General features: G+C 38.8%; 1 protein-coding gene across 3 annotated transcripts in view; it reads right to left on the minus strand.

Annotated features, from left to right (window-relative positions):
- ADGRG2 (adhesion G protein-coupled receptor G2) overlaps positions 1-14,463 on the minus strand; it is a 51,187-nt gene extending 36,724 nt beyond the window's left edge. For 2 of the 3 annotated variants that reach the window (XM_086465924.1, XM_086465866.1), the window contains exons 1-2: positions 14,346-14,463; positions 7,937-8,554 (exon numbers count right to left, since the gene is read on the minus strand). In XM_086465924.1, coding sequence (XP_086322050.1) covers positions 7,937-8,554; positions 14,346-14,463 — 736 coding nt within the window. Of the gene's footprint in view, positions 1-3,644; positions 3,680-7,936; positions 8,555-14,345 lie in introns of all 3 variants that reach the window. The other variant, XM_086465982.1, reaches the window with a different exon arrangement.
- Positions 14,464-14,668: the final 205 nt, after the last annotated feature.

A 14,668-nucleotide genomic window follows, 5' to 3' on the forward strand; every position in this document is an offset into this window, starting at 1 on the left:
CCACTAAAAAAATTAAAAAATATGCCTGGGGAATCTGACCTTAAGGTCCTTCTCATACTCCTGAGGAGTCAGTGTAGACATAGTCACTGTAGACAAACTGCATTTCCCATCCTCCATATCCCTTCAACCTGCTTTGTGAATTTTTGAGAATACAAGTAGTACCCTGAGGTAGGTAAGAAAATTGTCCACTAACATACTTAGTATTGTAGGTTAGTAGGAAGACACTGAACTCTAAAAAATGCCCAATGCTTTTAATAAATCCAGCAGTATAGGGAGCAAAATAAGCTAAACGCAAGCCATGAACATGGAGCAGGCAAATGCAGCACATGATGATGGCATGCATAATCTGAGGGGCACTTTCTCTGGGCACAAATCTAACCATGACTTCTCTTACAGCACAATATCCACATGCCTACAGTTGCTACAAATTATCCGTGAGAATGAGACTTGTCACTGATCAAGATGCAGCATTAAGTTCACTAACCAAGTCTTCCATCAGAATCACCTTTGCAAACAGAAAGGGGGAAGGAGGAGAAGCTGCCATACGTTATTTAATTTCACGTACATTTGTCAACCCTCCTCCTTTGTTGTGTTTAAGAACTAGAAAAGAAAGTGAATAGGGCTCATTTGGAGAAGGATTAAAGACCAATCTAAAATATCCCTAAAGTTGACATGTAAAAAGGAAAGTAAAATAACTCAATGTGTGCTAGTTACAAGCTAACAGAAAATGTATTTCCCTTAGGTTGTTTACTACTGGTAAGGGCAAGAAAATTCTTACGTATATGAAATTTCTTTTTGTTTGCTCCATGCATTTTTATTTGCAACGCTGTTAGTTTAGGATTATCAAATCAACATACCTAACATCCTATTCCAAAACAAGGTGCTATACATTGTAGTAATACTTTTCTACATTTTCTCTAATAGGGAACATTCCTGAGGATCCAAACAGCAAATAAACATACATATTATTCAGTGTTATTCTTTGCTTTTGCTGCAAGGCAGACAGAATAGGTTGCCATAAGAACCGGTTTCTTTCTGCAGGAAAAGGCATCTCCATTAAATAAGCACCAGTTTCTGTTACTAACATACATCATTAGAAACAAAGCAGCAAGTCCCTTACTGTCTTCATATCACTTTGTACTGTTCCGACACAAACAGCTAGCTAAGCCAACACTTGAGAATCCCAGCCGTGTGGGCAGAGGAAACTGCTCCACAGGTATGAAACCTGTTTAGCAACTCTTGCCATCGCTCCATACCACAGCTGCTAAAAGCCTACCTGGGAACTAGTATTTGCATTGTGACAACCTTCATTTCCCATAATGACTTTGTACGACAAAGTCTATCTGTAGCAGCTCCAGTCTGGTAGGAGCCTAAATCCATTAATAACTACTTAAGGCTATGTCCACAAACTGATGTAGCTCAGAGAGACCTGTGCCTGGCCCTGTCTACAAAACAGCCTTGTGCCTACAGCATTCCTTAGCATGACAGACCTTAACTATCAGTCTACTGGCTCTTTTAGGATGAGATGGTCTCCACATATCCTGCTGAAGCTGTTCTACCAAGCAAAGCAGAATTCAAAAATGTATTTGACCAAAGGGAAAGAAAGGGAGAAGGAGGCTTTTAACACAGTCATCAAGATGAGATGCATTGTTTCAGTCCCAGCACCAAAGGCATTGTCACTCATAGCATGCCCTTTGTTTCAGTAACAGACACAGCATACAGAAAAAGCCCTTAAATATGAACAGTGTACAATGTTCTATATCCAACTGGAAGAATGAAAAATATACTTTTCTCCTCCCCACATCCAATCTAACTTAAGTTCAGTACACTCTTTTAAAAAATTTTTGGAAAGGCAACACCCTTTCTGATTCACCTGTCTTCACGCAACCTGCTCTGCCAGAAGCAGTTCAGTTTTTCCAGGGTGGAGGAGTGAGGAGCAGCTAGAACCTGGCGGCAGATAACAACTTGGTGCAAGAATTACTGGCAGCTGCTTCTTGCTCCCCTGTCTCAGGGGAACAGTGTTACGGCTGACAAATACCGTTTTACCTAACACTTCATGATCCCCTTTAAACTTCTACAGAAAGCATCCTTTGAGCAAGCCCAAGACAGTAACTAGAGTGCTTTCTTAGGAGAAGGAAAAAAAAGGCCCAAACTGTAGTGAACTAGAGCCTCCACCTGGGCACCCGCCCTGCCCAGTCTGCACGGTCTGGAGGGGCAGGGGAGGGGACAGTAAGAAGGGTGGTGCCTGCTGGCCTCGTCTCTCAGGAAACACGGTGAGAGAACACAAGAGGCAGTTGCTTTCTTGTCAGGTCCAGACATGAAATAGGCACCGAACACTTAAGGAGCAGCAACAGCCCTGGCAATCTGTAGAAGCACAGAGAACACTACTGAAAACAGAAAAACATAGATGTTTTACATGTTCTGGGGCCTATATGACAGGTTTATGAAATTAAGTGTGTAAAATTTTACTTATATTAATTGAAAAACCTGACAAAAATGAGAACAGCTTGTATTATCATCCAGGACTATTCTTTCAAACGGAAGGTACCCTCGACCATGTCAGCTCTCACAAACAGATCAACAGCAGAATCCAAAAGGAAGAATCCCAAGCGACATCCTGGTGGCTATGTAATATGGTCTCCCCATGCCACAGTATTTGGCTGACACCACAGAACGGCATTAGATAACCATGACTGTCCACTGCTGATAAGATCAGTTTTGACTTACAAACACGCACAAAAAATACCAGGAAATTAATAAAAATTAGATTTTCTAAGTAAGATGTAATAGTAAACATAGTGTGAAAAGTTTTTTCAACAAAAATTCAACTGATTCAGGCAGTGGAATTGATTTGCATTAAAAATTCCCATAGAAATGCCAAAGCAGAAGTTTTCATTCCAAATGGATACATAATATCACTTTTTGGCTTAAAAAAAATAATTAAAACCACTTCACATTGAAAAGTCGATTCCACACTGCATATTTAAGTCTGTACAAATTCTCTTCTAAACATTCTCACAAGGACAGTTATCAGTACGTATTACATCAGTTACCAGTACTGTGCAGCAACTGCAGTCTATTTGCATAACAGTAACACGTAAAAATCTTCCCCAATTGTTCCACTGTAGACATTAGCCCATATCAACTTTTTATGTAAGTTAGGCTTTGAGGCACATTGTATGAGTGTACAGGATAAAACTAAGCACAATCTTAATTTTATGTTTTAGTGCCTCTCATGACACCTCATGTCTGCTCTGACTCTTAGCGGTGGCACCACGGAAGAAAAGCATGAATTATCACTGGCTACTGGACAGTAGTAAAGTTCTGTCTTGTTCAAGGTGCTCTGTCACTTTGACCAGTTCATTTTAGTATCTCTAACAGAAAATGTAGGTGCAATATTTTTAACTCAGCTTTGAAATTAGGAATTTATGTTATAAATAATTTTTTTATCTGTTTGTATGAAGTTGTACATTAGATACTAAGGTGAATCAAATCACCTCTTCTCTGTCAGGCTGATTTCCAAAAAGCAACTTCCTTCGGTATTACAGGAGAGGAAGGCAACAAGAGCAAAGAAAGGGAAGGTCAAACATGCATTCTGTTAATAGGTACAAAGTAGAGTGGTACATGACTCATCAAACAGGCACTCCAGAGTTAGGTATTTTTTTTGCTGTAACATTTACTTCCTTCAAGAGATTCCAGAGGTTTCTGTAGCATTCTGTCGTTACAGTTTTAGAAAGAAAATGGTACTGGGGCAAATAATTTACTTTTTTCTCCTCCAGCTTTCATGATCCACTCAGTAAATACAACAATACGGCCCAAAGTTTGGTACCCAACAGACTGGGATGCAGACTGGATGAGTTGCACCTACATTTCCACCTTCTGCCTGAGGAGGTAAGCCTTGGGACTCCACCCTCTCTTCCAGGAAAGCTGAACCTGTCATCAGAAGTGCACACAGCTCCAGAAATCTTTAAAAGGGATTACATGAGCCCAAACCATACTTCCTATTGCTCACACCTGCAAACTAGAACAACAGCCCAAACTGAAGTTTTCCTCTTCCTTGAGCATGTAAAGGCAAAATAGTCACACAGGGCGCCAGTCACTTCCCACTTCTCCCATCAGCATTAAACTGCTTTGTTCCTACAAGCCTGGAAACCTCCTCCAGAAATACCAGCAGCAGGCTCAGCAATATTGGAGTGAAAAGGTTACATGGAAAATAGGGGGCAAGACCTTAATCTTGAAGGTTGGACAAGACAGTTTAGAAAAATCTAACATGCCACAATACAAACACTGAATCGTATTTCTGAAAAAAAAATGCAACCCAAAGCAACAGGCACTGGACTCCTGCTAAAAGTTAGGGCACCAATACCACAAATGAGATGACAGTGCTTTACTGCCAGTGATACTATTTACAGTCATGCCATAAATCACCTGTTTTGTTTATTCATTGAAATTTGTAAGAGCTATCCCGTCATCTCTGTGTTCCTTGCATAAATTCACAATGTAACAGTTTGGGTATTTATACTTGGAATAAGAGTGTTACTGTTTAATGTGTAACTGAAATGATTAATGTTTAAACAGTACATTTCTTCCAGCTGTCAAGTTATTATTAAAGGTAACTTGCAAATATTCCACGTAAAAATGACAATGGAAGAGCTGATGCTCTCAGACAATAAAATTTATTTTCAAGCATTTATCATTTTAAATTCACCTATTTTCTTGTGGGTTTGTATTCTCTTAAATCACCCAGAGTTTTATATTACTTAGTGCACTTTTTTCTTGGATTATACAAAGACAATAGTGGTATCATGCACATTGTCCACATCAAAGTATGTAGCTAAATAGGAATCATTCGTCAAGGAACAAGATAAAGAAATTTTCCAAAGCTGGCATTGGGAACAATGAGCACATCTTTCTTCACTTACATATTTTTAAATACCAGGAGATGATCTTTAAAGCGAGATACATTCAATCTGTGGCACTCTTTCCCCATATCACAGCTGTTATGCTACTTCTCATTCTCAGCAAAAGGGGAACTATCAAAGGAACCTGAGGAATGTAAGTGGAAGGTTAGTGACGCACAATGTGCGCGGCCTCCTTCCCTCTTTGGCCCTACCTACAGTATTTATGCCTGCTCAGCATGCAATGACTACATCAAGTAGAGGAAAACCAGAAGACTGTGTGACGGGAAGAAGCAAGAGTTACGTTTTTAACTCTCATCTAAAAGTTTGCTATTGCTAAGTTCTGTTAGTCCAAGAAACGTTATAAGCCCTCATCACAAACTGGGGAGCACTCGGGTATGTCTCTTCTTGCAAATCTTCACATGCATAAGATATGTAGCTACTGCAAAGGTAATTCCATCCACTTCTGGGGAGCAAATTACTTGGTTAAAGTTGAGCATGCCTTTAAATGCTAAGCATATATGTAAATCTTACCAGAATGGGGATTCTAGTCCTTACTAGACCTCATAATGGCGGTTAAGAGAAAACTAAACACATTTTTGGTAATCTGAAAAATTATTATAACAAATAAATAATAAAACCAAAAGAAAAAGAATCTGAAGAGTCAACAAAAAAGAATGGTGGGAAAAGGAGGTAAGGAAATATAGGCTAATAATGTGACATTAAGTAAATCTAGACTTATTAATGAAGCGCATCACTGTCTATGAGACATCAATTAGATAACGGCTTACACCACGCAAAGATTTTGAGTGGTTAAGCAAAGGAGAAATCACAGAACCTTTGACTGAACATTTTACAAATTGTTGTTTTATGTAGTCACAAAACCAGGTCATAAAAAAAATCTGAAACTTGTCCTCCAGCAACAATTACGACTCTAATGAACCACTTCCTTTCCACCTTTTGTGCTTACACAGCAGGCATAGTCCTTTCCCAGGCTTTAGCCCTTTACCAATTACGTTCTTTGTGGATGCAAAATCAGATCTTTCTGAAGACTTACTACTCAAAGTCCTTCTGATTTAGCAAAAGCAGAGAAGACCCCCAAATCAGGTAATTTTTACACAGGTGTACAGAGGAACTTACAGAAAGAAATCAGACTGTAAGACTACCAGCACTGACAATTAAAATTGCTTGACCCTGCCTATTATATACTCCTACTGTCAATGCTTTTTGTTGCTGGTATTTGCTAAACACATGCCTTTCACAGGCTGAGTTGGAGGGGGAAGGCAATTGGCTAAAATGCATCTATTCCTGAAAATAAGTAAATAAACTGTCAAAAAAAAAGCCAGTGAACTTTTCTGTGAAAAGCTGCTATTCTTCCAAGTTATCTAGAGGAGGAAACTTATGTTTGGCAGCAGAGATGGCCTCTGTACTGAAACAAACCTCTGTCAGCATAATTAAAGTTAAATTCAGCTAAGTAACAGAGCTTTGGAAACCATGCATCTTACACACTCTCTAGAGAGCTCTTGCAGTTAAACAAAAGATTCCACCAGCCCCTAAATCACTAATTTTAAAATCATTAACCAGTTGGGGCTGGAGTTGGGCATTGCCTAACAAAGCTGCTACCCAGTGCTCAAGGATGCTCTATATTCAGGGCAGAAAGTGCTGGTACAGAAAACAAGAAGGTTGTCCTTTCTGTGCCTCAGGGAAAGATAATCAGATGCTCCACTCTGACCAGGATTTATCTCACTATCCAGACAGATCTCTCTCAGACTTTCTTTGTACTAAACTTTTGTCTGGTACCCAGAGCGTTCCCCCTTTCAGCCCGAGGACTGTGTTCCTTCAAACACAATCACACATGAGCAAAAGAAAGACATCTCTTCTTCAGCTCCTGTCCCAAATCACACAACCCAACATAGACCCCCAACTACACCATCAGGCCAGCAGAGGCATTTCACTCATTACAACCCAGTGTTAGCACCATTCTCCATGAGTCCTGGGTTGTGGGACAGATTTCTTTCTCGCCCAGAAAAAGAAATCTGGTCACCTTATCTTAATGCCATTACTAAGACACTTTTAATCTACGCAGTCAGGCAGTGATTATAACATTACACAGCTAAAAGGTATTTTTTAGTCTGCACAAAGTAGATACACAGAGTTTTTAAGGATAAAGGTGATGAAGACTAAGATTGGTGCCACAGTTTAACTGAAGCACCTATGCTATATAAGAATTTTAGGAACCAATTGAGCTAGTCACCTTAAAATCTCTGAAGGCCTTAGGGGGTAATACCATTTACTATGGATGATAAATTGGATCCCACCCAACCCTGATTCAAGTTTGTCTTTCTTGTCAACACATATGATAGCAAAACCTAGAAAGAAGATTATTCTCCTGCCTTTAACTCAATTTCTCTGAAAATAAAATCTTGTTTTGCTTTGGTTTAAAGTTTTTTATGCTTCTTTTTCAGGGCAGAGAGGAATTTTGAAAAATGTGTGAGAAACCATTTGGCCATTTTAATAAAGGAAGACATTACTGATACAGGAAGAAGAAAAATCAGAGCATCCAGTAATCTTTACATGTGTAGACCATACCAGCTAAAGATGGTGTAACGTGCCAGTGAAGCAGTGAAAAGTTGCACTCGTTGAAGTTCTGGCCCAGAGAATGTGCAGAATGAGGACTAGCAACGCTTTCCTCTGTATTTATTACCTGAACAGAAGGTGTGTAAATTAAGATGACATTGACAGAAAGCCTTAATACTCCAAGAAGTTTTGGTTGGATGCATCCTGCTCTCATTACCGTTACATGGACAGTACACAGCCACAAAAGTTGAAGCAAGTTGAAAGTCTGTAAAGGACTGCTGCTATGCTTTTTACATTTGGATAAAAGCTGGCGAAAGCTGCAGATCCTCACGTGATCTCATTAAGCATTTAGCTAGAAATGACAAATAGGCAAAGGCTTTGTAAAATCTGGAAATGTTAGACACATTCAGATCAACTTTTGACAAAACCACTATTTTAAAAACGGGTGCAATGATACTTACCACACAGCAAAGAGTTATCCTCTTCTACTGTCGTATTATAAACCCAGTCCTCCTTTCTCCAGCGTATAACACCATTATCTTTGCAGCTCTCAGATTGATGTACATTTGCTTTATCCCACATTCTGAACATGTACAGCTCCCCAGTCATACCCACATCAGATGATGTAGTTGTACCTGGCAACTTTGAACAGCCAAGTAAGAATTTCCCTTTTCCAGGGAAATTAGCTTTTCCAGTTAGTTTTTTGTTTACTTCTTTTGTTGCATTTATGAATACCTTCATCTCCTCATCTTCACTTTTCCACTGGATACATATTTGGTTCCAAGTGTTTTCATGAACTCTTACTGTTGTGTTTATTTGATTTCCAAACAACCATATCCTCAATTCACCATGATCTCCTGTAAGTCCAAGGTCATACTTATTTGCGGAGAGATTGGTGTAAGGTGTTTCTTGACTGTATACATATGCTGTCCAGGGACTATCTGAGGAATATAGCTTCAGGTGCACACAGACAATGAATTCTTTCAAGGGATGCAGAGAAATTCTTGGTGACATAACCCAAGGATCTTCGCATGCAGTCTTAAAGACAGCTTTGTATTGTCCTAGGAAATCCTCCTGATCTAAATAAAGAAAAGGTGATTTGTAAAATTATTTTGTTTTTAAAAGGAACTTCTATATGAATGTTATTCTTCCATACAGTACTGTTCCTAGGCATTTACGTAGAAGCTTTCAAAACAACACATTAAGAAACAACCTTGTATCCTTCTTTTGCTTATTTTTCGTGCTGGGGAAGCGGCAAATTTGGAGGCAGTCAACAAATCCCAGCTGCTCATGAAAGCTTGGAAGTAAAGCTCATCCGCAAGACAAAGGATGACCATGTAGCTCTCCAAGCAGCACTCAAAACTGGGAGGCAAAAAAAGAGACTCACAGATCCTGGTTCCTATTCCCAGGACTGCACAGGTATTTTGCATTTAATAGATACTGGATAAAATACAGAAACAGAGCCAGAAGAAGGGACTACAGCCCTTGCTGCCTTTGCATGTCCCAGCCTTGCATCCTCCTTCTCTAAACAAGATCAAGTTTCTCCATGGTATTTTTTCCCAATCCTGAGATTCTTCAATCCTCTGCTGCATACTGGCAGAGTTTCAGCAAGAAAGGGAGAAAACAGCCATATTCTAGAAGAGAATTAGTTTAGGTAACTTTCAGGAAATGCGTTTTGGAGCCACTGGTTTATTTTAAATTTAATCCCATCCAGCCCTTATTCCCTGTTCTCTACCAGGGCATTTACTTGCAGAGACATCTGGTCTGTGAATCTCAAATCTACTGAGGTGCATTGAGATGGTGGCAATGGGAGTTCGAATGTGACAGTAAATGGAATTTTAGGTGCTAACAGTAAATTTACTGGTGAAAACATGGTGTCAGGCTCTGTCGATGCTGTTAAAACAAGTAGCACCAGGGAATGACCCATCATAACTGTCAAGTTCTTGTAGGTGCCTCATTTCCTTCATTGTCCCACTACAGGAAAGTAAAGGCCTTTGCGGTTGTAGATATAAGCTCTTTGGAGCTGACTTATTTTGTGGAAAAATGCACATTCCAATCACACAATCATTATCATGATTACTTGCTTTATGGTGCACCCATCAGCAACAAAAAAAAAAAACTAAGAAAAACTCCTATGGGAGATCAAATGGAACTAGAGAAAAATGAAACAGCCTGGTAGATGTTCAGCCAGTGCAAGAGAACACATTACTGACACCTTTAAGGAGACATTTATTTATCAATATATGCAGAGCTTTTACATATCCTCCGGAGGAGGTATGTCATGAATCCTGATTGGTCATGGTTGGATAGAAGGAAAAGATTGGTCAATATAGGAAGAAAGCTTTCCCATTAGCTCCCCTGTGATCAGACAAATTTCCAAGCAACTTGGATCAGGCTTTTTTTCCCTAAGGTAGGTTACATCCATAATCTTAGTTAGCTGTCAAGATCACTGCCAGCTCTTCTGTGATCTCAATCAACCTTAGCACCAGCTTTCATCAGGCCAATTCTGAATCAGGAATGCATTCAACTTTTCTGCTCTTGACCACAAGGCTCTCAAATTTCTTTTTCAATAGCAACAAATGAAAACAGGAGGAAGTTCCTAACTTCCAAGTGCAACTAGATAGGTACAAGCTACAGAAAAAGTTCAAAACACAAAATATATCAATACAGTTTCATGGAAAGTTATTGATAACTATTCTTGTTGCATACTATAGCGTGGAGACTCCCGTTGTGATGCTAATTAGCAGAAACCTGTAGGCATCTTTCACAGCCTTGAATCATTCCTGAAGTTCAACACACATCATGAAAGTGCCATACGAGGCTATAGACCAAACAGAAAACTATCAGGGTACAGGCTGAATTAGGTGAAAATCCTAACTAGCAAACAGTGGATTTTAAATGGCGAGGTGATACTTAGCATGTACGGCAATGGAGAAGAAAAACATACCTGACCCAACACCTAGGAGTAGAACTACTTCCCCCCTGCCCAACCCTACAGCATGAATTCACTCATTCCATTTGGCCATTCGTCACAGCCTAAAAGCAAAATCTGAGATACTCAGCTAAAAACAGGTCAGCACGGAAAACTAGGTTTTTTATACATGACTTAAAAGCTGGTGTGAGGAAGATTGGGCAGGAGAGGAAAGTGTCACAGAAGTGGAGGTTTTTAGATACAGACTCAAATATACCCACTGTTTTTAATAAAAGGATGACTAAAATTAAAACAGGTCTGCTACCTTCCCGTTTGGACAGATCATGTGGAAACCGACTTTATAAAGGAAACAGCTAACTAGATATACAGTTATATTCCAACACTTGTGACACAGTCTCTCCAAAGAAAAGTAATTGCTCAAGTCTTTCATTATTAGGTAAGAATTATGCTGAAGGTTTTGAAAGATTTGATGCAGCTGCTGTTCCTCAGAATGTATATGTCAAAAGTATACTTGCATGACTCATACACCCTCCAAAATTCCTGTAAGAATCTTGAGCATGCAGAGCTGGCCAAAGTGACCAGTTAAGGAAGTTTCCTGACATAGCTTCAAAACTTGAAGTCACTGTTAACTCTCCAGATTGGAAGACTGGAAGTCCATTTCTGAGCAAAACTGTTAATCAAAACTCAAGGTACCATCAGCAGACTTGATTCTGCAAATGAACAAATTCTGAGAGATTCTGTGATTTCAGGTTGAGCATTAAATCAATGTTTATGTCCAACAGTGAATTAATTAAAAGGCTGCAAAATCCTATTACATTCTTCAGGGGAGCTGACACTACGAAGTTGTCACGGGAGCCAGAGTGAACATAAACTTGCAGGTGAAAACAGTCTTAAGGCAGGTAGCAAATAGAAATGATGCAAAATGAGACCAATCCTGCTGATGATTCTCCTAGTCTGCTCTGTTTCATTCAAAAGGGCTGCTGTTGATCGGTATGCAAGGCCTGACAGATTAATTTAAGCTAAAAAAAGAGTTTATTTAGAGAGGTCTACTGTTCTGGAAACTGGAAAGTCTTGCTCACTTTGCTCTAAACAGTTTAAAAAAAAAAAAAAAAGTGCCAAAAAGGGGTGCTGAAGTTAAGAGAATAGATACCACTACTATCTGAATTGTTACAAGAAAGGCTTTGGAAATTTTATATGGTTTGTCTACCCAAAGAATGCTGAAAAAGCACAAACAAAATCATAACCATAGTCAGAAAACGCACTTTCGCTGTTCCAAGTGGAACACATGCAGTTCAGCGTTAAATAAGTAGAAATTAATTGTCAACATGGCTAAGTCTGTTTGATATGTGGGTGGATGCAACATAAGTTGGAGATTACACTACTTCAAAGCTTTTGAAAGTATGCTTATTTTCTCTTGTAATGGTATGTGTGGGCTGCAGCCCACACTCGACCACAGAACCAAGGAGAAGGAACTGGCTGTGCTCTGACAGTGGCATTCCTGGCTTACGATTAGTTCCTTTGGGTCCAGGAAGTACAAATCACACTCAGAAACCTAGCCATGAACACACCTTTATCACCACAGCACAGAAAAGGTAGCATTGTAGAAACATCAGAACATCTCCAGAGTAAGAAAAATAAGCAAAAATCACAATCTGGAGTCAAGGCAACTCCATGGAATAGTAACTGTGGGCTGACTTTTCAATGTCATTTGCTGTATTCGGGCACCGAACCTCTTTCAGAAATCCACATTGTTCCTTCTTAATGTATTCACCTGCAATAGATGCAAGAACCGGGGTTTTTACCCGCACTAAAACTAATAGCGTCCACTTAAAAAGCATGTTCTCTTAAGCCCTAAAAGAAATACTGCAATGTACGCACGTACTTCCAGACATTTAAACTAAACTTTCTGAGAATGACAAGGTGATGCAAACATAAACAAAAATGTAGTCTCTCTTTTCCCAAACATTTTCAGATAGTAATAATTGATATCTTTACAAGACATAGCCAACCACAGGTATTAGGAATTAGACATACAGGAGCAGATCCTCTCAGTATATAATCACCAGTGTTTCCTTACATTACTAACAGCTACTGTTAACAGTATATTTGAGCATTAATACACTTGAGTATTCTCTTGAATCAAAATAGTTTATATGTCTGCACAATCTGGCTTTTAACCAGTAACAACAATAGTCATTAATTTCTACGCAAGTGTTTGCCACCTGTAACACATTTGGCTTGCCACAATCCATTAAAATGACATCACAAGAATCTTGTATCCTAATGTATTCCACCTAGAGCTCATAACTGTTCTCTATAAAAAGTTTAAAACTCTAAACTATCTACATGTGTGTCACTTGATTCTGCTGAATGTTTTGGAAATATAAAGCTAAGAACTGTTTCCTCAAAATGAATTTCACCCCTCCTTTTCATTCACAGTTGTATTGGGATATCTGGAGGTAAACTAGGCCACATAATCCAGAGTGTCCTAGACATCAGAAAGAACACAGGCAGTTCTTCTTTCTTCATAGTTCCTGGAGAACACGAACATACTTTGACAGCTTAGATGAGGAGAGAACTGAGTAGAGATGCTGCTGACAGTGCTACAAGCCAAATAAACAATAACAAAATAGAGTGGGACCATAAATAAACCCTTGAGTCAGTTCAGCTTTTCTTGAAGGATTACTGTCACTTGAAAGTGATACATAAGTGAAAGATGAAATCCCTCTTTGCTTGCTTCCTCAGAACTCTAGATGCAGTTGAATTTTCCCTGGAAAAATTCTTGTATGACATCTGCCTGTCTGCTAAGCAGCCCTGTCCTTTTTACTATTCAAAGTACATGAGGTTAAAATCTCACCGTCTTAGTAACAGTTTTATCACCTGAATCTCAAATTCTGTCTCAATAAAAGCTTCATTTTACGAAAATTACTACATTTGGAGAATTAGAATCAGAATTAGTCTAGTCTGGAAACCTATGACATTTCATTGCTAGTACAATGTCACTAAGCAGACATACTTAGTAAGTACGTTTGAACTGCAACAAAATCTGACCTTCTAGAGTAAAAATAGCATGCCACGACACAGGACGCAGTTTCTAAAACTAGCCATTAAGTACATGGCAAAAACACTTTTAATTTTTTAATATTCCATGCACATTACTAACATGATAATATGTATTACACACTATTGATATAAGGAAGTTTTACGAATGACAAGCACTGTTATCGGTATCAGTTGAGGTCCAGAGTAGTGACAGACTTGTATTTACTAGCTTACTGAATAGCCATGAATAAAACAGAAATTGCTGATTCCACTGTACCTCATACAAAAGCATCATCATGTCAGTTACCCAATTTGTAGAAGAACCTTATGAATGTATTTTTCATTTACTGTTATATAAAGAGCATAGACTGTCAAATTCAAATACATCATTTTGTTTACATGTTTTGGACCTTATTACCTTTTCCCCAGCCATATTCAGATCCACAACCAAAAGCAATGCAGGAGATGTTCTATGCTCATATATGCACTAAGCAGAGTGAAGCTCAAAGGATCTTGTGGTGTTTGTGTAAGAGCAGTGTAAAAAAATTACCAACACGTTCTGAAAGTGGGTAACATTTCCAGTTCAAAAAATAGCAAGAAAGTAATTTGTCTTGTCATTACATATTGTGTTTATGTTCTTTCCTCATCCATAGCCAAAAAGAAGTTACTACTGATGACTTTTTATGAAAACAAAGGGTTAATGTAAACATAGGGTTTGTATATCCAAAGAGCTAAGCATCAACTCCTTCACTTCTTGTTAATGGCAGTTTTTCCTCTTGATTTCAAGAGAGCAGAAACTTGCCTATTCTGAATATAGTCAAAACTTCTATTCATCAAGGCTAATGGTACTTATTTGGAATACCAACATTAGATAAATCAGGAAAAAATTGTCTTACCTTTGCCTGCTGTAGCCAGGAACAAATGAAATAAAAGAACTGCTAGAACAATCCTGAATCTCAAGAAAATGTCCTGTATTCTGCCAACACAGCAGTGCTGTTTTCCCCAGGCAACCATTCTAGAAGAAAAAATAAATAAACCATGGTGACTAGAAACAGGGCAGGTGTGCAGATATTTTGACAAATTATGTTTCCAACCCAAAAGTATAAACGTTTTCAACCCTGTTATACTATTGGGTATGTAGCAGACAGAAATGCACAAATACTCTGTATATTGCCAAGTCACAGAGAAAGAAAGAACTGTTTGCTGAAAGGAAAAAACC

This window comes from Leptosomus discolor, chromosome 1 (genome assembly GCF_034619465.1).
Source record: "Leptosomus discolor isolate bLepDis1 chromosome 1, bLepDis1.hap2, whole genome shotgun sequence".
Lineage (NCBI taxonomy): Eukaryota > Metazoa > Chordata > Aves > Leptosomiformes > Leptosomidae > Leptosomus > Leptosomus discolor.